A 27,609-nucleotide genomic window follows, 5' to 3' on the forward strand; every position below is an offset into this window, starting at 1 on the left:
TGGCCAATAAAAACATGAAAAGATGTTCACCCTCAGTAGTAATCAGACAAATAGATAAACAACAGGATGCCATTTCATCTTGTTTAGATTGGCATAAGGTAAATATGATAATACCAGTCAATCGTGGGAGTTAGAGGAAATAGGAATTCTCATATACTGCTGGTGTGCATCTAAATTGTTATTGATATTTTACTACTGTCTTGTAAAGTTGAGAATACAGTTTTATTGCAGCAATTCCACTTAATAGAGATGATTTTCAAACTTATTTGTACATAAAATGGTTAGAAATACATTTTTTCACTACAATGTACTATGTTCATATAATGCACATGTATGCATGTTCACACATAGGGAAAGATTAAAAAACTTTTTAAAAGTAAGTTTTCTACTTCTGAAGTACTTTATTGTAATGTATTCTCTATCCTATCCTATTCCTTTTTTTTTTTTTTAAGAAGCTATCAGGATAATTTTCAAATAAATTATAGTATAGTTATATAATAGAATATATGTTTAAATCTTTAAAATAATTTATCATTTTTTGATGGTGCTGGCTGGAAAGGCTCATAAAAGGAATAATGGCTTTGCATGTATACTAGTAAAAATTAATTCCTCAGTAGGATAGAGAAGGCATGAGTGCAAATATTGGTGATAATAATGTTAATCAAATCTTGTAGAATGACAGCTTTTAATCACATAATTGAGTTTAAAATGTATATCCTCTCTAGAAGAATTTCAAATAATCTACATAGGTACTTCATGCTTTCAGTAGACAGAGTATAGCTCAGTATAACTCCTCACTCCTTAGGTATTGGTTGTACACAGTGGCTTTCTTCCAAAGAGTACAATATGAAAAAGGGGGGGAAATAATTAAATTTATAATGGAGAAACTGGACAAACACTGCCTTGGCCAGGTGATCCAGTTTAATATCAATTGTGATAAGCTATGTTATGTTGATGCTGTATACACTCTTGAGAAGATGTGATTAAAAAAATGGCACTTTACACGTGTAGATTTCCTCTCTCTTCCTCTCCTCTTCCCAAACCCATTCTAATCATGAGAAAAACATCAGACAAAGTCTAATAGAGGAGCCTCCTGCTGTATACCGGACTGGTACTTTTCAGAACTTGCGAGACCATCAAAACAAGCAAATACTGAGAAATTGTCATAGCCAAGAAAAGCCTAAGGAGACATGATAAGTAACTACTGTGGTATCCTAGAACAGATAAAGGACATTAGATATGAAGACAAAAAATTGAATTCTTCTCCGGTGTATAGCTGGGCATGAATCATCTAAATAACCAACAACCTCTGTTGGTCTACTGGCCATGAGGAAATTTGAAAATTAGTTCTTATATGGCATTTGTAAAGTCACATATAATTTTTGCTTGAAAATGACCTACATCATGATGAGAAAAATATATACCCCAAAATAATAAGTATAAAGGAGCAAATGAACTAGTGTTAGTAACATGGCTTAATAGTTTCCCTGATAATCTTCTGAGATGGGATCCTCTTACAGTATGTTGATGATTTGCTGATAGCCAGTTTGGCTAAGCGGGCCTCAGACCATAAGACTGTGAAAACTTGAAATTTTCTATCTAAGAAAGGATATAGGATTTCTGTACAAGTCTCAGCAACTTCCTTACAGTTTTGACTGGCAATATTTACTCTTCACATGACAGATAAACAGAACCTAAAAGAACTGCAATACACCATCTTTAAATAATAGGCTCTTTAGGATGGTTTACACTGATGTGAACACTTAAAGCCTATGAGCTTAGTAAATAACCTTTATTTACAAGAACACAGGTTACATGAAATCAGAGCTATCCATAAAATTTGTGGTGATTATGACCATGTCTCTAGTTAATGTTATCTTTTGAGCACAGACTTAGGCTCCAAATTAATTTTTTTCTTTTTCTTTTGAAATATTTTTAGATCCATAGAAAAGTTAAATAGTACATAGTTATAGTATACTCTTTACATTGTACCTAATGTAAACATTTTATATGACTACAGTATAATTATCAAAACCAAAACATTAACATTTGTACAAAACTATCAACTAATCCGTAGTTCTTAGGTGAAATTCAATTTTTCCACTATTTTCTATTTTCTGACCCAGGATCCAGTCCAGTTATGTCTCTTCAGCCTCCATTCCATGACAGTTCTTCATTCTTCAGCCTTTCTTTGTCTTCCACGACCATGATACTTTTGAAGAATACTGGTCTTTTGCAGACTTTTTTTCAGTTTGAGTCTGTCTGATATACTCCCATAAATACATCGAGGTTAGCATTTTTGGCAAGATTGCCACGTATTCTTTTGCCAAAAATACTATGTTGTGCCTTTCTTAGTGCACCATATTAGGGTTACATGATGTTAATGTGTCTTATTACTGGTTATGTTAACTTTGACCATTTGGTAAGGTGGTATCTGAAGGGTTTCTCCATTGTAAGTTAATGTTTTTCCCTTTGTAATTAATATATGTTTGGGTGATATTTCTTTGAGACTGCAAATACCCTGTTTTGCCTCAAATATTCACTTACTGAGTTAAGCATTTATCAGTGTGTCCTGATGGCAATAAGTTATTGTGGTGTTTAGGTGTAATTTTATATTTTCCTTATTCCTTCTACATTTATTAGTTGGAATTCTGTGGAAAAGAGATGTGAAATTCCAAGCTCATTAATATCTCATTGCATTTTGGTGAAGATAAGAATGCCAAGTTACTACCTGATGAAGTAATTATCTCTAACATGATTTTAGAGAAAAAGTATCAACTATATCCTCATTTGATTTTCCTTCCTGGAATTCTTTTAGATACACTCATTTGACCTTATCTTTCTTATATTGAAATAAATTCTTTAAAATTAAGGATCATTTAAGAAAATGGGTTAGAAAGTACATGAGGGGCACCAGGGTGGCTCAGTTGGTTAAGTGTCTACCTTCAGCTCAGGTCATGTTCCCAGAAGTCCTGGGATCTAGTCCTGAATCAGACTCCCTGCTCAGTGGGGAGTCTACGTCTCCCTCTACCCCTCCTCCCTGCTCATGATCTCTCTTACACACACACCCTCTCTCAAATAAAATCTTTGCGGAAAAAAAAAGAAAGTATATGAATTTTGGGGTTAAGGCCGGTGTATACAACTACTAAAGACCAATTAGAATAAAGTATAATGGCCAGTGAAATTTAGTATAATTAATAGAGTGCAATATATAAGATCATTACTTTGAGGAGGGGAAAAATTTATATCATGTAGTTTAGTAGGGAACGCCATTTGTGTGTTGCTGAAGTGGTCCAGATAAGGACATAATGAACTCATTTGGTGGTGTGAAAGTAGAGAACTAAGAAACACAAGCCCTTTTGAAAATAGAGCCCAGAGGTGCCTGGGTGGCTCAGTCGGTTGAGCAACCAGCTCTTGATTTCAGCTCGGGTCATGATCTCAGGCTTGTGGGATCCAGCCCAGGTAGGGCTCTGTACCAATTGTGGGGCCTGCTTAGAATTCTCTTTCCCTCACTGCCCTACCTCTCCACTTACTCTCTCTCTCTAAAAAAAAAAAAAAGGGTGGGGGGGAAGAAAGAATAAATAGAACCCAACTGGACACTGAGAAATATTAAATATACAGGGTTTATATCATTAATATTTGGTGGCAATGAATATTCCAAGTCTTAATTAAGAAATTATAAAATTGATTTGACTGGAACAGGAAGATACATTATACCTTTTTAAATCCCTTTTTTAAAAAATAATATAAATTTAGCTATTTAGAGTTTTTTTTTTTTTAATTTTTATTTATTTATGATAGGCACACAGTGAGAGAGAGAGAGGCAGAGACACAGGCAGAGGGAGAAGCAGGCTCCATGCACCGGGAGCCCGATGTGGGATTCGATCCCGGGTCTCCAGGATCGCGCCCTGGGCCAAAGGCAGGCGCTAAACCGCTGCGCCACCCAGGGATCCCGCTATTTAGAGTTTGATTTAAAAAATAAAAGTCCCGTGCTTTACAATTTAGTTTAGAGTATTCCTAGTACTTTACATGTGTATGGTGCCATGTCTTAATTACTTCCCACTAGACTCCTGCCATGGAATAAGGCTGATGGTGTCTTTTTTTTAATGGATAAGGAAACACAGGGAGTGACTTGACTGGGAGACTTCTGTTCTCATATAACAGAGTGCAACTTTTACTTTGGCTGTTAGAGCTCTGGGAAGGTCAAAGTTCTCAAAATTTTTGTTTGACTACTTCAGTAAGCTTTTGGGTAGTGGGAATTTATATGTTCCTTAAACACATAGACTCTGATACTTTATTCAGAAAAGCTGTGTAATGGCAATGGGAAAATAAGAACGTTAATTCCAGGGAGTTATTCATAAATGCAAGTGAAAGTGGGAAATGACATAGATGTGTGCTTATTTATAACCATGATAGAGAGTACTAATGTTTCCATGATGAAGAGGAGATATTTAAATCAATGTGAGCTTCTGTACATCCAAATATACCATATGTATTTTAGCTGAATAGTTTAAGATCTAACTGGAAGGAATTAAGTACTTGAAAAGTGACTCACTTTGGACGACTAAATATGATACCTGATAGACTGTATCCTGGAATGGAAGATAGAAAAAAGACTAATAATTGAATAGAATATTTTGAATAATTTTAGACAAATAAATCTAATAATTTGGATGAAATCAAATTTTCTAAAACGTATAACTACCAAAGCTCACTCAACAATTAGTAAATAATCTGAATATTCCTATATATATGAAGAAATGGAATTTATAGTTAAAAATCTTCCCACAAAGAAAAAGTCAGTGGCTTCACCAGTGAATCTGTTACACAGTAAAGGAAGAAATAATACAAATTCCACACAAATTCTTCCAAAAAAAAAAAAATCAAAAGAGGTAGCAACACTTTTCAACTCATTGTCTGATAAAAGCAGATTCAGACATTACAAGAAAACAAAATCAGGGCAGCCTGGGTGGCTCGGTGGTTTAGCGCCGCCTTCGGTTTGGGGCATGATCCTGGAGACCCGGGATTGAGTCCCACATCGGGCTCCCTGCATGTTTCTCTCATGAATAAATGGATGAAGTTTAAAAAAAAAAAAATATATATATATATATATGTATATATATATATATACAGTCTCATATCTTTTCATAAACATTGCTTTAAAATGCTAAATAATATTTTAGCAAATGAAATCTAACAGTTCATAGAAAGGATAACACTTAATAACCAAGTGGGGTTTATTATGGGAATGCAAGTTTGGTTTAACATTTGTAATTCAATCAGTAATTCATTCAGATTAAGAAGCTGAAAGAGAAAAAACAAATGTTCACAATCATCTCAGTAGATCCAACAAAAAGCATTTGACAACATCCAGCATCCATTCATGATTTTAAGCTCTGCATGCTAGAAGTGAAAGCCAACTTCTTTAACTTAATAAAGGAAATCTCCGGGGATCCCTGGGTGGCTAAGCAGTTTAGCGCCTGCCTTTGGCCCAGGGCTCGATCCTGGAGTCCTGGGATCGAGTCCCACGTCAAGCTCCGGGCATGGAGCCTGCTTCTCCTTCCTCCTGTGTCTCTGCCTCTCTCTCTCTCTCTCTCTGTATATCACAAATAAATAAATCTTTAAAATAAATAAATAAATAAAGGAAATCTCCAAATCCTGGAAAACTGACAATTTTCACCCTAAAATTGAAGACAAAGATTTCTGTTACTACTACTTCTGTTCAGCATCATACTAGAGGTCCTATTAGTACAGTAAACATGAGACAAAGATAAAAGACCTTCATATTGACAAGGAAGAAGTCGTTTATTCATAGGTGATATAATTATCTCTGTGGAAAATCAAAAAGAGCTGTATAAAAGCTACTATAATAGTATGTCAGTGTTGTAGGATACAAGGTGAGTATATAAAAAGTAGTGTTTTAAGAACTAACAAGAAGAAATTGAAATCCAAAATACCATTTACAATAATATCAAAAAATATAAAATACTTAGGGGTGAATTACATAAGCATGAGGAATGTTTTGAGAATTCTGGGTATATTCATTATCTTGACTATATTGTACATTTTATATCCATACAGTCTGTTATAGACCAGTTGTACCTCAGTAGAGCTATAAAAATGCTATAAAGAACATTATTGAGGCACTTCAGAAAATGTGGAGTACAGATGGTAGATGAGATAAAATACTGATGTTGAATTTACTGAAGTTGACAATTGCTGTTGGTATATAAGACAGTATCACTGTTCTCAGGAAATAAACACTGAAGAATTTAGGGTTTAAGGGGCATGTTATATGTAATTTATCCTCAAATGGTTCCAAAACAATATTTGATTTTACATACATGGGCACACATATATGTGTGTGTACTTTCATGGGGGTAAGATAGACAAAGCATGGACAGTAGAGGCAAGAGAAAACATGACAAAGCAAAAGGAAATATTAATATAGATGCATGTGGCTACAGGGTATATGGGTTTTTGTACCATTCTTGCAATTTTTTTATCAGTTTGAAATTATTTTTAAATAATGCGTATTAAAAAATCTGTATTAAAGAAAGTACTGTTAGGGCACCTGGGTGGCTCAGTGGTTGAGCATCTGCCTTTGGCTCAGGTCATGATCCCTGGGTCCTAGGATTGAGTCCCGTATCAGGCTCCCTGTGGGAAGCCTACATCTCCCTCTGCCTATGTCTCTGCCTCTCTTCCTGTGTCTCTCATGAATAAATAAATCTTAAAAAAAAATAAATAAATAAATTGCTGTCATTTACAAATATTTCTTATGTAGGACACAAATAGATAACCAAAAGAAAAATTAACTGAACTTAACCAAAATTGGAAGGTACTGCTTTTTGAAAAACACCTAGAAAAGGGGGATAGGGAGAGTATTTTTTTTAAAAAGTCCGTTAAATACATGAGAAATCACTCAACATCATTAGTCATCAGGGAAACGTAAATTAAAACCACAATAGGTTACAAGTACACTCCCACATATAGAAAAGGCAAAACTAGGGGATCCCTGGGTGGCGCAGCGGTTTAGCGCCTGCCTTTGGCCCAGGGCGCGATCCTGGAGACCTGGGATCGAATCCCACGTCGGGCTCCCGGTGCATGGAGCCTGCTTCTCCCTCTGCCTGTGTCTCTGCCTCTCTCTCTCTGTGTGACTATCATAAATAAATAAAAATTAAAAAAAAAAAAGGCAAAACTAAACAGCTTATTAATACCAAATATTGTTGGCAAATATACAGAACAGTTGGAGCTATCAGACATTTCTGGCCTGGAGGACATTTTGCTAGCTGAAATAAAGCTAGTCAGAGAAAGACAAATACTGTATGATTCTTACAGGAAATTTCTAAGAGAGTCAGACACATGGAGGCAGAGACTAGAATGATGGTCACCAGGGACTTGGGGATGGTGGTGGAGGAGAAATGGGAGTTATTGTTCAACAGCTATAAAATATCAGTTACACAAGATAAGTTCTAGACATCTGTATAACATTGTGCCTATACTTACCAGTACTGTATTGCACACTTAAAAATGTAAAAGGGTAGATCTCCCATGTTAAGTGTCCTTACCAGAATTAAAACAAACAAACAAACACATAAAGAAAGTAGCAGTAAACCAGTGACACTAAAGTTGATGCTTTGGTATAAAACAAAGTTTGGGAGTTGGTTCTGTAAGAAGAGATTTACATGTATTTGATTTTAGACTCAAGAATGGCAAATGAATTTTTCTTACATGATAAATCCAGCTTCATGTACATTAGCAACAATAATATATTACTTAATGAGTACTGACTGTGGTAGGGATTCTTCTGCATATTTTACACACATCAACTCAGTTCTAATAACACCCTAGCAAGTAGATACTATTGTTATCCTCATTTAATTGACAAACTGAAGCACAAAGAAATTAAGTAACTTGCCTTAAGTTACACAACTAGTAAGTAGAGAAGGCAGGATTAGAATCCCTGCAGAGGAATGCATTGGTATGTACTCTTTACCATTATGCCATCCCACCCCTCCAAGAAAGGTACCAAGATCAAGTCTGGACACACTGGTCATCTGAACAAGTGTTAGAAAAGGCTTAGGGTCTCCAGTGTGACCCAGGGTTCAAATCTCATTCTTCCTCTTCTAGTTAGATGATGTTTGGAGCATCACTTAGGTCCCATTAGACTCCATTCCCTGCTGTAAAAATGAGGGTTCTACTACTTCATTGACAAAGCAGATTCTGAGGATTAGAGGAAAAAACATAAGTACTCAAGCCCAGGATCTGATGCTGAGCAAGTAATCAATAGTAGCTAGTGCTATAATTGAATATTCTCACTGTGGAGAAATATTATACACAATATAAAGAATATAAAGCACATTATACTTACTATAAAAAGTTAAGATAAATTCTTAAATGGCATTTATAGTGAAATTATAGATTGTCAATAAAGTTTTAAAACACTTGCTGAAAGGACAGTATGTGAAGCTGTATAACAGGTAAAACAGTTTGGAAAAAGTTTAGCAATACTTTATATAAATTTAAACATCTTTCCATTTAACCCTGCAACTTTTTTTTTTTAAATTTTTTATTTATTTACGATAGTCACAGAGAGAGAGAGAGGCAGAGACACAGGCAGAGGGAGAAGCAGGCTCCATGCACCGGAAGCCCGACGTGGGATTCGATCCTGGGTCTCCAGGATCGCGCCCTGGGCCAAAGGCAGGCGCCAAACCGCTGCGCCACCCAGGGATCCCAACCCTGCAACTTTTTAAAAAAAGATTTTATTTATTTGAGAGAGGAGGGAGCACAGGCAGGCAGAGGGGCAGAGGGAGAGGAACAAGAAGACTCCATGCTGAGCAGGGAGCCTGATGCAGGACTCCATTCTAGGACCCTGAGATGACCTGAGCCAAAGGCAGATGCTTAACCTACTGAGCCACCCAGACACCCCTAACCCAGTAATTCTAATTCTGTATATTCAAGAGAAATGAAGAAAAAATATATATATATAAAGTCTTGCACATTTACTGTTTAAAAAGCTTTATAATAACCCCAAACTGGAAACAATGCACATATTCAAGAATTTAATAAACACTTTGTAGTATAGCCATACAATGGAATACTTAACATTAAAAAGGAACAAACAAATCACCTCCATAAGTCAAAAATTATGCTGAATGAAAATAGAACAGACTGCATGCTGCATGAGTCCATCTCAGTGATGTTCTAGAACAATCAACATTAATCTTCAATCACAGAAGACAGAGCAGCAATGGCTTATGATTGGGACTGTGGGGCAAGGATTACCTTCAGAGGGACATGGGGGAATTCTTAGAGAAAATATTCTAGATCTAGATTTTGATAGTTATGTGAATATATATTTGTCAAAACTTGTAAAACTTAAAATGTGTCCTTTTTTAAATATAAAATACACTAATAAACTTGACAAAAAATTAAAAGTAGGTACCAATCTTTAGAAGTCTTCACAAAAAAATTTAGTAAGACTCTTAAAATAATTAGCACTTGTTTAAATAAGTGCCATATATTATGATGGAGAGTCCTTGTACTCAAGAAAATAGCTAGGGGTAATTTTAATTTAATATGCATATTTAAAAAAAAGCACAGATAGTTTTTTGGATCTGAGAATTATCACAGAGCTCCTTGTTAGCACTGAAAAATGGGCTGCTGGATACTCTATTTTTAAATACAGAGTGTATGAGTATTTAAATCAAGGAAAATGAGAGAGGGGTCTAATTCTGGGTGGCCAGAGAAACCTTGAGGAGATGACTGGAGAAGATGCAAGAAAATAAAGAAGCAGGCTGCCATGGGACCAACCAACTAAAGAGCCCAGAGACAGTTTTTGTGGAACTGAGAACTTTGCTGGGATGCAAGACCTTCAGTGCCAAAAGCAGGAAAATCCCAGGGAAAACAGGAGTAGCCAACTCCTCCACTTGTACCCTAGGTTCCATTTTTTTCTGACTTTCATAAGGATTTGTAACCCCTGCGGTTATTCCAGCTTTCTGTGGCAGCTTTGACCTCTTTCTACGTCATCATCATTCCTCAGCACTCAAATCTATGATTTCCTAGCTGAAGAAAATCCTCTATTGGCCCTACCTCAATTTTCATTTTTCTTCTTTAGAGTTAACACGCTCCCAAAGAGCTGTACTCATTTTGCTGCCTTTCCCTTCATCGCCACCTGTTGGCTTTTCAAACAAGCACTTTAGAAAGGGCTCAGTTCTCGTTATGTTGAAATTTCTCAGTAAGGTTAACAAGAACTTCCACAAACCAAATCACCTGCTGCCCTGCTCTTACTCCAATCTTAACTGTATCTGACAAAGCTGACCACCCCTTCCTTTCTCGAAACAGTGGTATTAATAATAATTTCTCTATTTGAAATACTGTCATTTAGAGTATTCAATGTCTTCTTAATTCATCAAATTTATTTTGTTAGACTGTGTCTATTTGAAGTGATAGTTTTTTCTTTAGAAGGGGTTGTGAGATAAGAAAAATCTATATTGCAAGTGTTAAATGAAGTTATCGTTAGGATAATCAGTTTTCAGCTAAAAAATTATTTCCGTGTACAGTGTATCAAGAGCCTTAAAGGTGCTCATAGCCTTTGACTTAGTATTGAATTTATTGGCAGTATTTTAAACGTACAATGTGAAATGTTGAAAAGTTAACATAAAAATTACATTAAAATGTAAATTAATCATGTTGACATTTATAATAATGAAAAAATGAAAACCCAATGTTTAACATTATAGAGGTGAACAGGAAAATTAAGATGTGCCCATAGAATAAAGTGTGGTGATGGTAAATAATGAGTAAGAAGAGTTCTTTTTTAATAACAAAGAAATGTTCATGTATAATAAAAAATATATGAAATTATGAGACTATAAAAATGTAGATTGAAAAACTGTAAGAAATGTAACAGATTTTTCTTTAGGTGATAAAATCATAAGTAATTTTTCTATATTTTCCAAACTTACCAGTGATTTTTTTAATTTTTTGAAGATTTATTCATTTATTTTAGAGAGAGTACAAGGGTAGGGGCAGAGAGAGAGGGAGAGAGTGTCTCAACCAAACTGCACTGAGCATGGAGCCCAATGCAGGCCTCGCTCCCATAACCCCAAGATCAAACCTGAGCCAAAACCAAGTCGGACACTCAACCATACTTTGCCATCCAGGCACCCCATGATTGTTTTATTTTTACATACCATCATGTATACCATCATTAAGATGGTGCTTGCTGTATAGTTGAAGCTCATATATATTAGAAAAAGCAGAATATTTATTGAGAGTCTTTCCTTAGGTTGCAGAATAGCACCGACCCACGAAGGGACTTCTATACTTTGTGGAATGTCTTTGATATTTATGACTCTTAAATCTTTCAGGAAAAAGTGGCCCATAATTTGCCCATTTACATTACTTTATATTCTTTTTATGATGTACTTGACTTTGACAAGGATTTTGTTGTTGTTTTTTGTTGTTTTTGCCATCCTTTCTTCCATGATGTAATTCTTTAGACCAGGAAGAATAAGATGTGTCTGTAATTAAAATTACTTCATCTTTGGTGTCTTTCAGCCAAGGGTCACTGTATGTAACTGATGTTAGTTATATTACAAAAAGACAATTAAGAGTACTTTGTTGTTTTTAATCTACAGGGAGATTCACCAACAAAAGTAAATTATAGACTGTCTTGAAAATTCCCATGGACTTGATCTTGGCAGTTAATGGCATACTGTCTTACAGTATTATTTAAATGAAGTTTCATGTTGCTTAGTTTTCCTTCTGTAAGTATGAGTAAGCTTATCAGATCTGTAACTATGTCTTCTTGGTGTTCCCTGTTGTATCCCATACACAGTTATGTATAGAATACTTTCAAGAATATTTAAATTGAAAGAATGAATATAACTTTCGCTTTTTTTTTTTTTTAATTGGTTCAGGAAACTAAAAGTGTTCCTTTAGTGAATGTACATTTTCTGAAACACATGGAATTTAACTACTTTTTCCTTCCTATAATTTAGCTAAATTGACAAAAATCATGTTATCTGTCAGCAGAATCTACAAGTCTCCTGAGCTGATAACCCAAAAAAAAAAATAAATAAAAAAAATTCCACTAACATTTAAGTCATGTTAAATTCCAAGCCTATCAGTGGTGGTCATATGGGCAACCAAGAGCACCATGAATTATATTTTCTGTTTTATACAGGGTTTGATTTAACTGAACCCTGACTCATTTTAGGACTCATTTAATTCTTTGTTTTTTGATCCTCTGTTAGTTTTTATAAGCTTAGTGTGCATTAAAATTTATTAGCAATAGTTTATTGGTGTTAATTGTGTATTATACTTGAACTTTCTCTTTTTGTTTGAATGTATTTTATTTTAGTATTATCTCATTATTAAAAAATGTTTATTGTTGCTAGCATAAATGAAAGTGAAGTTGTAAATTATGTAACATTTTAACATATGTTCAATCTACACACAGTCACCAAAATATTGAAAAAATAAATAATTGCATTAAGGTTTACCCAAATTTAATTTTGTTTCCTCTTTCAGTCTTTTTTGAAGATTAATTAGTTACCCTGGATATGCTGCTCTTCTTTATTTTGGGATTGCTTGTACATTTTGTGTTCTTCGGCTCCATCTTCGATATTTATTTTACATCTCCTTTGGTTCATGGAATGACTCCTCAGTTAACACCATTGCCTCCTCCAGCAAAAAGATTAGTACTGTTTGTTGCTGATGGCCTGCGAGCAGATACACTTTATGAATTAGACGAAAATGGAAATACTAGAGCGCCATTTATTAGGTAAGCATGTTAGCTGATACAAAGACCTCTCTGGAAAATGTTGTCTTGCCACTGTTTTATCTCATGTTGGACATAGAAGTGATGATGAGAAAGGCAATAGGGGCAAATATATATCTGCCTTTGTCTTGGGATTAACAAATTTATTTCCTCCCAGGAGATATGTATGACATTAGCTGCTTGGCCTACCTTGTCCTAATTATCCAAACCTGGCTTACAACTCACTGTATTATCTTTTTCTTATAAAATAAACTTGCTATATTTTAAAAATAATGACCAGCATAAATATTAATGAATTGCTAATTACAGTGGTATTTAACTAGAAAATATAGAGTTCAACTGATAATACACCTATAAAATATATGAAGCCCTTCCAAGTTAATATTGGTGTTCAATGTGATTTTAGAGTCTGAAGTGGCTTTGAAAAGAAATGTTTAATTTTTTAAACTGTTGGGGCTCCTACAACTATAATTGTTTTTTTTCTGATTAGTGGCGTGTCCCTCAAAAGCCCTTCTTAATGCTGTTGTATGTAGAGAGATTAAAACTCAAATCCAAGTGGAAATTTATCTAAAATATTTCACCTTCCCTTGTTCTCACCTGCCATCACTACTTTATCTCTTTACTGTGCTTTAGTTTTCTTTATAGTACTTAGCATGTGCAGGTTCCTTGAAACCTGGGCCTTTGTTTTATATACCACTTTATTTCCAGTTCTTAGAACATGGTAGGCAGTTAAATATTTGTTGACTGCTAGAGTAATGAATGAACTTGGATTCCTGTCGAATTTCCAGAAATAAATTTATGGTGGCTCAAAGGAATGCATTAGATAAAAGTAATTAAGTGAGCAACTCAGGGCAGTGGAAAATGTGAGTAGGAAAATAAGATCATAGTTAAGTGCACGTCACAAGAATGTGTCACATTAATTTCCACAAATAACTTAAAATTTAGGTGTATATTTAGATGACTTTCTTAGTTGTCAAAGAAAGGAGAAAAATACAGTTCATCGCAAATTAATAAAAGTATACCAGTTGTTAGGGAAAAGGTGAGCCTCCCTGGTGGCACTTCTTTCTCCTTTGGGTGGTAGGTAGCAGGCCAAGAGCTCACGTGGTTGGTATGCCTTGGGTTATATGCCATCGTGTGTTTACAATTTCAGAAATCTAGTTTTTTTTTAAACCTGTTTGTAAAATGTTTTACTTGTTCCTCATTTTCTTTCTTAAAAAATATGATCTGAACTGATCAAAATGTTTTTAACAGAGATATGCAAATTTCTTTTTTATTTTTTAAAGTAGTTTTTTCTAAAAGATTTTATTTAATGAGAGATAGAGAGAGAGAGAGGCAGAGAGAAAAGCAGGCTCCATGCAGGGAGCCCGATGTGGAACTCAATCCTAGGTCTCAAGGATCACGCCCTGGACCGAAGGCAGGCGCTCAACCGCTGAGCCACCCCAGGCGTCCCCCAAATTTCTTTCTACCTCTACTTTGTGTTGAAATTTACTTTTCATTAAATACTGAAGAAGTTAAAAAAATATTTTTCCCTTAACAAATGGTTCAATGGTTTTCAAACTATGCATGCATTTTACCAAAATTGTTTTTAGTTTGAGGTAATTCAGTATTAAAGAGTATCTAAACCAGTACTTGTAGTTATTGTTATGGGCTTCAAACATTCATCTTAAAAACTGTTACCAATGCAGTCAGTGTTTTATAGCTCATTACTCTGCTGCTCTTTAACCTGCAGTGGCATTGCTGGTCCTTTGCTTTCATTGCAATACAGTTTAAAATCTCATGACATTTCACTGCTAAACACTTTTGCATGCATCACCTAAGAACAAGGACTTTCTCCTATATGACTGCATCTACCACAGCTCACCTAATGAAATTGACATTTATAGAGCAATATTGTGTGAGTCAGTTAATTCTCATGTAACAAACTATCTGAATACTTTGTGACTTCCTACAACAATCCTTTATTTTGTTTCACAGTTCTTTGTAGTGGTTGGATGGTTCTTTGTCTCGCCTAAACTCATTTATGCTGCTGAATCCAGCTAGTCAGAGGGCTAGAACTGGGCTCAGCTGAGATTGGAAAGATTCCTTTCCTAGTTAAATTTTGAGTCATTTTTGGGGTTTGATTCCTCTGTAAAAATCTTATTTTTTCTAAAGCTCTAGCAGGATTTAATCATAGTCTGTGTTAACTATTGATCTATAATATCTTTTAGGAATATCATCATGCATGAAGGCAGCTGGGGGATATCTCATACACGGGTGCCAACTGAATCTCGGCCAGGTCATGTAGCCCTGATAGCTGGGTTTTATGAAGATGTCAGTGCAGTTGCCAAAGGTATTGTCTATATTCTATACAGATGACTTTCTGATATGAAAAATTTATGGCATATATATTGCTTCTTTACCACTGAATCATGACACAAGTGAAGTGTGTTTTGACATACTTTTGGTAAGTATTTTAGTATAGCTTACTCATAAACACACACTGATGTTGATTCAAGAATTAAGCTTTGATCTTTTATTGTTCTGTGCTACTAAAATAACCTGACTGGATGGATCCATGGTTTTCCTAGATGTTAACTCTCAAAAGTTCAAAAGTGATTCTATATTTTAGTAAGAAGTAAATTATCTATTGTAAGCTTTAAAAAAATTATGGTATAATACATGTAACATAAAATCTATTACTTTGCATTTGTTCTGTAATTCTCATTGTTACTTTTTGAAGAATACTTCTTTAGAGGCTATACTAATATTTCACCATTCACCGTGTATATATTACTATTGTTACTATTTGCTTCTTTTCTCAATGACCTGAAGGATGGAAGGAAAATCCTGTGGGATTTGATTCTCTTATTAATGAAAGCAGGTACACATGGAGCTGGGGAAGCCCAGATATCTTGACTATGTTTGCCAAAGGTAAGAGTCATTGATTATATTACATCAGATAGTATAGTAGTAAAACAATATGGTAATTTTTGTGTATTACTTACTATATTTTATTGATTTTTGAGATACTTGTTTTTAAATATTTAACATCTCTGACATAGGGACATATTACAAAGGATAGATGTGTCTGTGTGGTTTTTTTCTTTTAGTTGTACTTGAAATATATGGGCACATTGTATAGTGGTTAGTATCTTGGATTCAATGAAATGGTATATGGCTCTAACATTTAACAGCTTTGTAATCTTGGGCAAGTTAGCTAACTTCTCTGAACTTCAGTTTGCCTTGTAAAATGTAATCATAATAATTTCTATCTCATAGGTTTGGTTTTAGGATTAAATTAGATAATTCCTGTGAAATATCTAGCAATGTGCTTATCACATAACTTTTCATTATGATGGTGATTTTGATGTCTGGTTCATTTTACTTTGATAATTTATTAAGTTTGTAGATACTTACATAAAGATTTAAGTGCTATGACTTGTAATTCCTATTTTCACATATTCAAGATCATGCCATTTGGATTTGTTATATTTGTTTCTATGCATTGATTAGAAATTTGTTTATATTATTTTTCTGAAATCCCGGATTCCATTTGAATTTTGTCATTAAATGCTTTTTAGTGAGAGCAGAATGACAGGTCATTTCACTTAAAGAAAGGTTTTGTAACATTATACTTAACCATAGGTGTAATCTTAATAATTGGCATTATTGAATATTATTATATGTCCTGAAAGGAAAAATATATGTTCAGAATTTTACATATGATATTCAAAGAACATAATTATGTACGTCAGGGCAAAGAAACCTCAGACTATTTGCCATTTATATATAGTCTCCTTTTTTTGGAAAGCACTTTAGCTTTTGGGGGGACTGGTGGTGGTGAGTGACTATATGACCTTCCTACTTCTGGCTGTCACTGGAAGGACAGGACCAACACCTGAATCAAAAACAGTCCAATAGGAGTGTTCTATTTCTTAGAGTAACCAAAAAACCTACTCAGATCTGTACTTAGGATGTGGGAAGTGGAATGGCTGAGCGGTGGTAGTGTCATTGGAACTGAAGTGCTTCTATTAGAGATTATTACTTGGTCTGTCTCATCCTTATTACCCGTAAGAGCCTATCTCAGCAATTCACTAAGTTGATTACATTCTTAATAAAATCTTATAAATATGTAAGATTAATATGTTTGTTGACCCCTTCAAAGAATTTAACAATAGGCAATATTTATTCCTTTATATTAAGAAAAATACAGTTTATGAATAGGATAAGTGAAATATTTGAATTTTCTTCTTGCTTTAGGATGTACCAAATGACTTCATCTGTTTTAGATTGTAGCATTCACAGACGACAAATTTTTTGAATAGTTTAATCTGTACAGGGAAACGGACTTTGATGTTTATTTTTGTGCTGTTGTGTATTAGCATTGTGACTTTGGCTAAGTAATTAACTTACATGTAGTGTATCTGTAAAATTAGAATGGTGCTATGAGAACAAAAAGCAACAGCATGTTAAAGTAGTAGTCATAGTCCATTGCACTTAAAATAAATGTTCATTCTTTCTCCTGTCTTTCTCTTCTCTATTATAATATAAAATGCTGGGCAGCCCGGGTGGCTCAGCAGCTTAGTGCTGCCTTCAGCCCAGGACGGGATCCTGGAGACCCGGGATCAAGTCCCACGTCGGGCTTCCTGCATGGAGCCTGCTTCTCCCTCTGCCAATCTCTCTCTCTCTCTCTCTCTCTCTCTGTGTCTCTCATGAATAAATAAATAAAATATTTAAAATAATAATAATATAAAATTATATTATTTTTATAAATTAAAATTATAAATTAAAAAATTTAATAATATAAAATGCTTTGTGAAAAATTTTGGTTGCTCACAAAAATCTTTAAATAACTACTTCATATTTCATGACAGATTAAAAAATTGTTAAAAAGATTTTTCCCAAAATTTCCTTTTCAGGTGCTAGTGGAGACCATGTTTATGCATATAGCTATGATGCTGACAATGAGGATTTTGGTGCCCAGGATGTAACAAAACTGGATACTTGGGTTTTTGATAATATGAAGGTGAGTACTATTGAGGTGATCATCTTCAGCACATGTATTTGTACCTAAGTACTAGAAACTGATTTGTTAGTAAATGCATCTTAATTTTTCCTACTTGTATAAACTTGAAAGTTCTGTATTTGTACATACTATTTTAAAAAGACTAGATTCTAGGGATCCCTGGGTGGCGCAGCGGTTTGGCGCCTGCCTTTGGCCCAGGGCGTGATCCTGGAGACCTGGGATCGAATCCCACGTCGGGCTCCTGGTACATGGAGCCTGCTTCTCCCTCTGCCTATGTCTCTGCTGCCCTCTCTCTCTCTCTCTGTGACTATCATAAATAAATAAAATTAAAAAAAAAAAGACTAGATTCTAAGAAATTACACTTTCTACAATAACCAATTAATGGAAGTTTTAAAAAAATCTGAAAAAAGATAACTTTCTGAATTTTCATATTTCTGACAGTGAAATGGGCTCCATAGATTGGAATTCAGGGAGCCTGCATTTCATTCCTATTTGCTGAATAGTCCTAGGTAAACCTCGATCTTTCTTTGACCATACAATAGTTTTTTAGCAGTGGAATCATGTAAGATGTATGAAAAATGCTTTTGAAAGTGCTGTTCAAATGGAATGCATTTATAATAACATGATTGTTTAAAAATTGCACTTCAGAGAAAGATAAGCAAAAACAAATTAGCAAGTTAGTCATAATATCCATATCCATGGGTTTCTCTAAGCAATAAAGGTGTTTAGACTATTTGATAGTGACAATTACCACAGTTTTCACCGGGGATCCAGTAGAATTCATTTTGAAAAATTGTGTGAAAATCTAAGTTGTGGATATTGCCTCTCTTTTCTTCCTGTCCATTGTTTCTCATTTAGATATAACAACTTATAATTTATCTGTTGTAAGAAGCACTCATTGATTGACCCTTAATGATTCTTCTTCTTACCAGTAGTGTCTTTCAAAGTGACCCTGCAGACTTCTCCATGATACAGTCATTTTTGTTAGCTTGTAAATGAATTCCTCAGTATGTGTCTTCATTTTTCTTTGTAGTTGCTTAGCAGGAATTAAGGGTTCAATACATTCTTTGATAAACCATATTTCTTCTATCAGGATCTTTCTCCTTGAAATTTTCTTTTTTCATTTAATGTATACTTTTGTCAACAGGGAAAACTTGAAATTAAATAAGATCTCTTTAAGAAAATAATTGGCAAATTTTACTTAACTAATTATTATTTCTTAATGTAATCTACTTATGTTAGTATTTGCTGAAAGGCACTTGGCTTCTAATTTCATATACATAGCTAAAATGCTCCAGAATCATGGATTTGATTCCTTGTGTATGGGCAGATATAGCTTGTGGCTGACCTGCGTTTATGCCTTTTTTCCTTTCTTTATTTCAACACTGCTAGTGATCAGAAAAAATTATTTGCCTATGACTTCATAAAATATGGCATATATGTATAATAATAACAGTAATATGAAATCATCAGCAATGGGAAAATGGTGTGAAGGGAAAAATATAGGGACTAAGAATATGCCTTTAGAAAATCATGATCTAGATAGGTAGAGGAAGGCTTTCCTGAGAGTATTAAAATGATCTCAGAAGTATTGGAAGAAATGGATGAATCTGGACTGCATGTGAACAAGTATTTCAGGCCAACAGCAATCAATATGCAAATCTTGGGCACTGAAGAGCCAGCATAATAGATTTGAGGAACTGAAAGAAAGGGAAGTTAAGGTGGCAGGAATACTGACTGGGAGCAAGATCTGAAGTAAGGCTAGAGAAGGAGTCAGGGGTCTTACCTAGACTTGTGTTCTGGTTAGATACTCAAGCTTAATCCAAGCAGAACAAATCCATGTAAATGTCTACTCACTCTTTTAAACTGTGGTAAAATACATATAACATAAAATTTGCCATCTTAGCCATTTTTAAGTGTACGGGTTCAGTAGTGTTAAGTATATTCATATTATTGTGCATCCAGACTCCAAAACTTTTTCATCTTGCAGAACCAAAACTCTGTGCTCATTAAATAACCCCCCATTTTCTTCCTCTCCCAGCCTCTGGCAACCACCATTCTACTTTGTTTCTATGTATTTGTTCCTATATGTCTATGTTTTGTACCTAGATACCTCATATAAGTGGAACCATACTATATTTGTCCTTTGTGAGTGGCTTAGTGTGATTTCATTTAGTATAATGTCTTTAAGCTTCATTCATGTTGAATCCATTTGCTTTTTATTTTTATTTTTATTTTTTTAAAATTTTTATTTATTTATGATAGTCACAGAGAGAGAGAGAGGCAGAGACACAGGCAGAGGGAGAAGCAGGCTCCATGCACCGGGAGCCTGATGTGGGATTCGATCCCGGGTCTCCAGGATCGTGCCCTGGGCCAAAGGCAGGCGCCAAACCGCTGCGCCACCCAGGGATCCCCCATTTGCTTTTTAAAGTTCTGTTTGTGTATCATCTCCTTTATTAGGCCTTCCATGACTTCCCTTTGCTTCACCTCACTTCCAGTTCCACTTAGATAATCCTCTTCTATATTCCCTTGGTACCTCTATCTTAAGTACTTTATTATGCTATACCATAATTCTTGATACTCTGGCAGATCCCCCTTCAATTCTGAATACATCTTGTTGGTAGAGATACTGACTTTTTCTCATTGTTAACTCATTTCCTAGCAAGGAATCATCTGGTACATAGATACAAGTATTAGCTTAGATTAGGTTCAGTTCTGTGTGATAGGGGGAAAAACAGCTTAAAAGTTTACTTTTATCTCAGTAAAGATAGTGCCAGAAGTAGGCAGCCCAGGATTGATGCAGTCCAGGACTTCCATATGGTTCCGTGGTGTCAATAAGACCCAGTCTCTTGAATTTCTCCTCTGTCCTCAGAGCATGAGTTTTATCTTCAGAGTTGTTATTTCAAAGAGCCTTAGGTCTTCATAGTCTTTTGACTGAAATACTTGATTTATATCTCATTGCCACAACCACTAAGGCACACTTAGCTGTAAGAGAGGATGGGAAATATGTAGGTTTTAAGGTTGAGCATTGCCATGTTTCATGAAATCACAGAATCACTCAGAAAAATAACTCAGAAAAAGAGAGTGCATGTTGGGGTAGTCATCCAATAGTTTCCCATGACACACAACAAATATTCGTTGAGTATAGAAATGAACGAGTCTGTTCGCAAGATAAGAAACAGTAGGAGCGGGATCCCTGGGTGGCGCAGCGGTTTGGCGCCTGCCTTTGGCCCAGGGCACGATCCTGGAGACCCGGGATCGAATCCCACATCGGGCTCCCGGTGCATGGAGCTTGCTTCTCCCTCTGCCTATGTCTCTGCCTCTCTCTCTCTCTCTGTGACTATCATAAATATATTTAAAAAAAAAAAAGAAAGAAAAAAAAAGAAACAGTAGGAGCTGATGGTCACGAGTAGAGTAGATATGGAAGGGAGAGTAACTAGAGTATATATTACCTCTTGTGTCCAAAAGACTTTTTTTTTTTAATTTTAAACCTCAGTAGTGTTACCATTTCTTTTTTTTTTAATTTATTTTTTATTGGTGTTCAATTTACCAACATACAGAATAATGCCCATCACCCATTCACTCCCACCCCCCACCCTCCTCCCCTTCTACCACCCCTAGTTCGTTTCCCAAAGTTAGCAGTCTTTATGTTCTGTCTCCCTTTCTGATATTTCCCACACATTTCTTCTCCCTTCCCTTATATTCCCTTTCACTATTATTTATATTCCCCAAATGAATGAGAACATATAATGTTTGTCCTTCTCCGATTGACTTAACTTCACTCAGCCAAAAGACTAACTTTTAAAAAGCCCTTAGGAATCTAACAGGTTGAACTCTGTAAGATTAGTATTTCATAGTCTCCCAGATCTTATGTCCATATATGAATGAATAGCACTTTTTCCATAGTGGAAATTTTTTTTTTTTTTTTTTTTTTTTACAGTCATGGAACAAATTTTAACTTCAGGTGCTAGGTTTTTGGGGGTTTTGTCAGCTTTCAATTATATCTTTAGGGGGGATGCTTGGGTGGCTCAGCGGTTAAGCGTCTGCCTTCAGCTCAGGGCGTGATCCTGGAGTCCCAGGATCGAGTCCCACATCGGACTCCCTGAATGGAGCCTGCTTCTCCCTCTGCCGATGTCTCTGCCTCTCTCTCTGTGTCTCTCATGAATAAATAAATAAAATCTTTATAAAAATGTTATATCTTTAGGGTTTAACTCCTTTCTTTTGAAGAACTTGCCACTTCTACCTAGATTAAAAACTTCTTAGGGGTAAAGTAAAATGTATATGAAAGCTAGGGACAGTTTTATGCTTTTGAGGAGGCTGTAGCAGGTTACATTCTATTCTTCAATAGCAGGCTTCTCTATATGGCACCATTTGTATTTTTTTACTTCTATTCTTCAATAGCAGGCTTCTCTATATGACACCATTTGTATTTTTTTAGTCTTTATAATAATGAAGAATCATTTCAAAATATATTTCAGATTTTTATTGAACAATTAAATCACTCTTGTTAAAGTTACCATCTATTACATGGTTAGAGACATTTATGTGAATGGTAATTATGTATCTTGGCATAGCCTGTTAACTTACCTAAAATAATTTAAAAGTGTTCCCCACAGGGCAGCCCCAATAGCCCAGTGGTTTAGCACCACCTTCGGCCCAGGGTGTGATCCTGGAGATCTGGGATCGAGTCCCACGTCAGGCTCTCTGCATGGAGCCTGCTTCTCCCTCTGCCTGTGTCTCTGCCTTTCACTCTCTGTGTCTGTCATGAATAAATAAATAAAATCTTAAAAAAAAAAAAAAGTATTCCCCACAGGTACTTGTTTACATGTTCATGTGTATGTAAGTAGAAGTTATGATTTTTGTCTTAGAACAGCATTATGAATCCAGCTTATCATTATGAAATTAATAAAATAATTTTTGACCCGTGTTTTATTAAGTTAGGGCATTTTTCTCTCATACAATGTGAAGAACATATTCTAGTCTTGGACAAAGGAGACTGTTTAGAAGCTATTCACAATGATCCAAGTGAGCAATTATGGTTGGACTTGTTGGATTCAAGTAGTAACCTAGCCAGGACAGTGAGAAATAGTCCAGCTTTGAAAACATTTAAAAATGATAAAATGCTCCTAAAATGTTGCCTCTCGTACTATTTTATTTGGCTCTTGACAAAATGTTTCTTCAACCTGCTGTATTTTATTCAAGGCTTATGAGGTCTTCATGAAATCAGGTGCCCCTTCCTATAACTTTTTCTTGGCCTACTTATTACCCGGAAAATAGCTCACTCATTATTCAACAATACGGACTTTGTGTTGATGGTCCCAAGGACAAATTTAAACAAAATAAGATAATTTAATTTTATAGTTATAAATGCAATTAAATGTTTTCGTCAGAATTACTTTTAAATAAAATAAATGAACTAAATTTCTTTAACTGATTTGTTACATATAGGAATTCTTTCATGCTGCCAGAAACAACCAATCTTTGTTTTCTAAACTAAATGAAGAAAAAATAGTTTTTTTCTTACATTTATTAGGAATAGATACAAATGGACATGCTCACCGACCAACATCGAGGTAATTTTAATGCTGTGTTTAATTTTGTGTTTTTAAGGGACCCAACTATTCTGTTTAATGTTTTAAAATATTATAATTTGTTTGTAATTCTCACATTGCTTATATTCCATATTCTTCAGGCAGGGAAAAACTATATATTTTAGAAATACTTAAGTAAATCTTGGGGGAAAACATTTATGTGGTATTAATATTGTGATATTAATATATCACAAGAAGATATAATTAGCTATTCCTTATGTGTTCCATTTAATAAGTATTGTGTCTAGCAAATAATTGTATCAAGTTTTCTATACCGTATTTCAGTAGCACTCCTTATATAGAACAGCAATTATTTTTCTCAGTTTTGTAGACCATAAGAGTAAGAATCCATGTTTTACTTTTATTCTTTATTTAGAATTTGGCTTAGATATGTCTAATTGTAACTACAGCCTATTGATTAGTTGCCATTAATGAATACCTCATGCTCCCCTTCTTGAACATGATGGACTGTTTCAGGTGATAGAGTTCATACCAGACCAACCTTTTCAACTGTATAGAATGCTTAAATATAATTTGTTTAAAATATTATATTATTGTTTTATATCATAAACATTCTACAGGATGGAAACGTTTTATACTTGAAGCAGTGATACCTATTAATACGACAGGAACAATATAGTTTGCATTATGAGAGACATGAACTTGGAAGTCATAATTAATGCATCTGAGATGTAAAAAGCATTCATTAAAATGTACTTGCTAACTAATATAGAAGAGTATTCTCCTTTTAAACTATTTTTGAAAACCATTTCAGATTCTTTTGCTTCTTTAAAAGGAGAGAATATAAAAAGAAAGGAGAAAATATTATTTTTGACAATTTAAAGAACCCTGATTTTAAAATATTAAAGACGAAATCTTAAAGTATTTTAAGAGTTACCAACTTTAGATGTAATTAGTTCACGTTGAAGAAATTTGAGTTTTCCAAATTAATGTAATTTAATTTATTTTTCTGTTTCTTTTTAAACAGGGAATATAAGGACAATATTAAAGTAGTTGATGAGGGAATGAAAGAAATTGTATCCATGCTTGAAGATTTTTATGGAAATGATGGGAAAACAGCATTTATCTTTACTTCTGACCATGGAATGACAGATTGGGGTTAGTCTGTCTTTACGCGACATGTACTTTATGATTAAAGTAGTGGTGAATGTAGCTTGCAGATATCTTGTAATGTTGAAGCAGGTTAGATGTCTTAGTATATGCAAAGTGTCTAGCACACAACAATTGCCTGCTTAATGTGTTAGTGTAAAAAATCTGATCTTATGTAAAAAATCTATCTTCTAGCTATAAAAGGGATATATTCTCATTTAAAATGAGAAATTAGAGAAAAGCGTGGAGAAGAAAACAAAGTATCCTGTTATTCTTCTTAGAGTTGGTTGTAAGTGATGACAAACAAGGTAAAGTTAAGGTGGTATGACCAGGGACCCTCAGGCTCCTGGAGGTCTCCCCTAGATGAGCTTGTCCTCCCTGTGAGACTCCCAAGGCAAACACAGTGTGTACACAGAGAACAAAATCAGGCAAAGATGAGATTTGGGTCCCCAAATCACAGTATAGAATTCTAGTGAACTAGTTCCACTCTCTAAAGGCCTTTTGGCTATATCAGCCAAAGTAGCCTTAAAGAACCTTATCAAAGAGATATTGCTGTCCTCTCCAGAACAGAGCTGGAGTTGACTGACTGCTTGCCCTATACAGAGCTACTCTAGTGGCATCTCCTCCAAGTCTTAATGATACTATTCTCGTTCTTCTTTCAGCCAGTCAACAGATACTCTTTTTGTTTTATTTTTGATGCTCTGATATGCTTTGGGAATATTTATAAACTAATTGTTATGCAGTGTTGCAAGCATTTGGGAGGAGTGTGGTGGCCAGAAGTAGAATTACTTATGGATTAACTCTTTAAAATTTACTATTTAAAAAAAATGTAGGTATAAGTTCCTATATACTTACTTGTCTTATTACTCTTTTGTCTTATTGGTAGGTTTCCATGGGGCTGGTCATCCTTCAGAGACTTTAACTCCTTTTGTCACTTGGGGAGCTGGAATCAAGTATCCCCAAAGAGTATCAGCTCAGAAATTTGATGATGCATTTTTAAAAGGTAGAGACATTTATCTTTATTGGTTTTATAAATATAACAGTTTAAAATAAAACCAAAGTTTACCTTTAAAAAATCACTTTTCAAGTTACAGTTTTCATTTTTATATTTGTATCATTATAATTTTTAAGTATTACTTTTGTATAGTTGATATTATTTGGTTTATAATATTCAGGTTGAAATACGTAGTCTTAGGTGTGCTTGTACAGCTCAGTTGGTTAAGCTCAGTGGTTAATCCCACTCTTGATTTTGGCTCAGGTCATGATCTCAGAGCCATGGGATCAGGCCCTTTGTCAGGTTTCTGCACTGGATTAAGATTCTCTTTCTCCCTCCTCCCCACTCCTCCCTGCTCACACATGTGTGCACACACATGCACTCTGTCTCTCTCAAAAAAAAAAAAAAAAAAAGAAGAAGAAGAAGAAGAAGAAGAAGAAGAAGAAGAAGATGAAGAAGAAATATATGGTCTTAGTTATCTGCCTTACGAAAGGTACAACTATAAATTATACAATTACTTTTTTTTTCCCACAAGCCTTTTTATTGCTGAGATTTACATTAAACACTTGAGTCGAATCTTATCTGCAAAGACTGTCACTCAGATAAATCAGACAGATGTCACAATTGACATTTCACAACTGGACTGATTTTGCTGTGTCTCTAGTACTTTTGAAGATTCTCTGTTACTCAAGCTTCCCTTCCTTCCTAATCCATTTTATTCATGAAAATGAATTCCTTTTTCCTGAAGCTCTGCTTATTTTCTAAGGTAGGGTTTTTTTCAGAGTTCCAAAATTTTTATTAATTGGACAAAAAAAATTCCTTTTAGATCCTTACTCCAGATTAGCTGCATAAAACTCATCCAAAACAACATGTTAAAAATGCAGATTACAAAACAGATTTCCAGACCTTGTCACTAGATACTTTAATTCCATGAGTCTGGATTAGCCCTAGAAATTTTCTTTTTAAAACTTTCTCCAGGGATTCACACTGACAGCCATGTTTAGGCATTTCTATCATAGAGGACTCTTTTTGGTTTGCATAATAAGATTTCCTTAAATGACTTCTTTGAATTTATTTTTATTTCGTGATATAATTGTCTTACCATTTTAATTTGAATTCATGTTTTGAAAGTATACAACTCAGGGGGTTTTAGTATATTCACAAGACTGCAGTCACCCCTACCATCTAATTACAAAACATTTCAGTCAGCACCCCAAAGAAACCTGTGACCCATTAGAGAACACACCTTATTTCTCCCTCTCTCTATCACCTGGCAACCATTGTTCTACTTTCTTTCTCTCTCTCTCTTCTGGATCTGCTTATTTCATATAAGTGGAATTACTCATTGTATGGTCTTTGTGTCTGGCTTCTTCCACTTGGCATAATTTTTTTCAAGTTTCATCTGTGTTTAGTATGTATAGTTTATTTTTTATAGCTGAATAATATTCTATTGTATGTATAGACCATAGTGTTTTTGTATGGACCATATTTTATTTATTCAATCATCTTATGGACATTTGGGTTGTTTCTATTTTTGGCTATTATCATGGTGCTGCTGTGAACATTTGTGTAAAAGTTTTTATGTAGACATGTGTTTGCATTTCTCTTGGATAGATATATACCTAGGGATGAAATAAATGGGTCATATGTAACTCTGTGTTTAATTTTTTGCAGACTGCCACACTGTTTTCTAAAGCAGCTTCAACATTTTATATTCCTATGCTTTGTGGTAAAGGGATTAGATTGGGTCTAATAGAAACTAAGTTAAGTAGTATGTTTGTACTTAGGAGATAAAACTTTATTTTGGCACTTGATTTCTCAGTGAATTAATATTTAGGATAATTTGACTTCAAAAATTATTATAAAAGAAATATACTTTTTATGTGAATAAAACATCATAACTTATAGAGAAAGGGAATGTGCGTTTTTTTCCTCATCAGGTGATTAGTGTGAATTTTTAGTAGCTGACTAGTAGAAACTGAAGATTTTTTAAACTTTATTAGCTTATTAAAAGAAATTTCATCATAAAACATCTTAGAACCCTTTTGGTAATATATCTTAAAGTCATTAAAATAAGGGATAGTCTCATAATCATTTGTTTTGATAACTGTTTATTGAAGTT

General features: G+C 34.6%; 1 protein-coding gene across 4 annotated transcripts in view; it reads left to right on the forward strand.

Annotated features, from left to right (window-relative positions):
• PIGN (phosphatidylinositol glycan anchor biosynthesis class N) overlaps window positions 1-27,609 on the forward strand; it is a 114,730-nt gene that overhangs the window by 5,721 nt on the left and 81,400 nt on the right. For 3 of the 4 annotated variants that reach the window (XM_077891193.1, XM_077891220.1, XM_077891209.1), the window contains 8 exons: window positions 11,643-11,771; window positions 12,538-12,790; window positions 14,995-15,116; window positions 15,599-15,697; window positions 17,686-17,792; window positions 23,241-23,365; window positions 24,372-24,502; window positions 25,380-25,496. In XM_077891193.1, coding sequence (XP_077747319.1) covers window positions 12,570-12,790; window positions 14,995-15,116; window positions 15,599-15,697; window positions 17,686-17,792; window positions 23,241-23,365; window positions 24,372-24,502; window positions 25,380-25,496 — 922 coding nt within the window. In that variant the 5' untranslated portion in view covers window positions 11,643-11,771; window positions 12,538-12,569. Of the gene's footprint in view, window positions 1-2,126; window positions 2,290-11,642; window positions 11,772-12,537; window positions 12,791-14,994; window positions 15,117-15,598; window positions 15,698-17,685; window positions 17,793-23,240; window positions 23,366-24,371; window positions 24,503-25,379; window positions 25,497-27,609 lie in introns of all 4 variants that reach the window. The other variant, XM_077891202.1, reaches the window with a different exon arrangement.

Source organism: Canis aureus, chromosome 1, assembly GCF_053574225.1.
Source record: "Canis aureus isolate CA01 chromosome 1, VMU_Caureus_v.1.0, whole genome shotgun sequence".
NCBI lineage: Eukaryota > Metazoa > Chordata > Mammalia > Carnivora > Canidae > Canis > Canis aureus.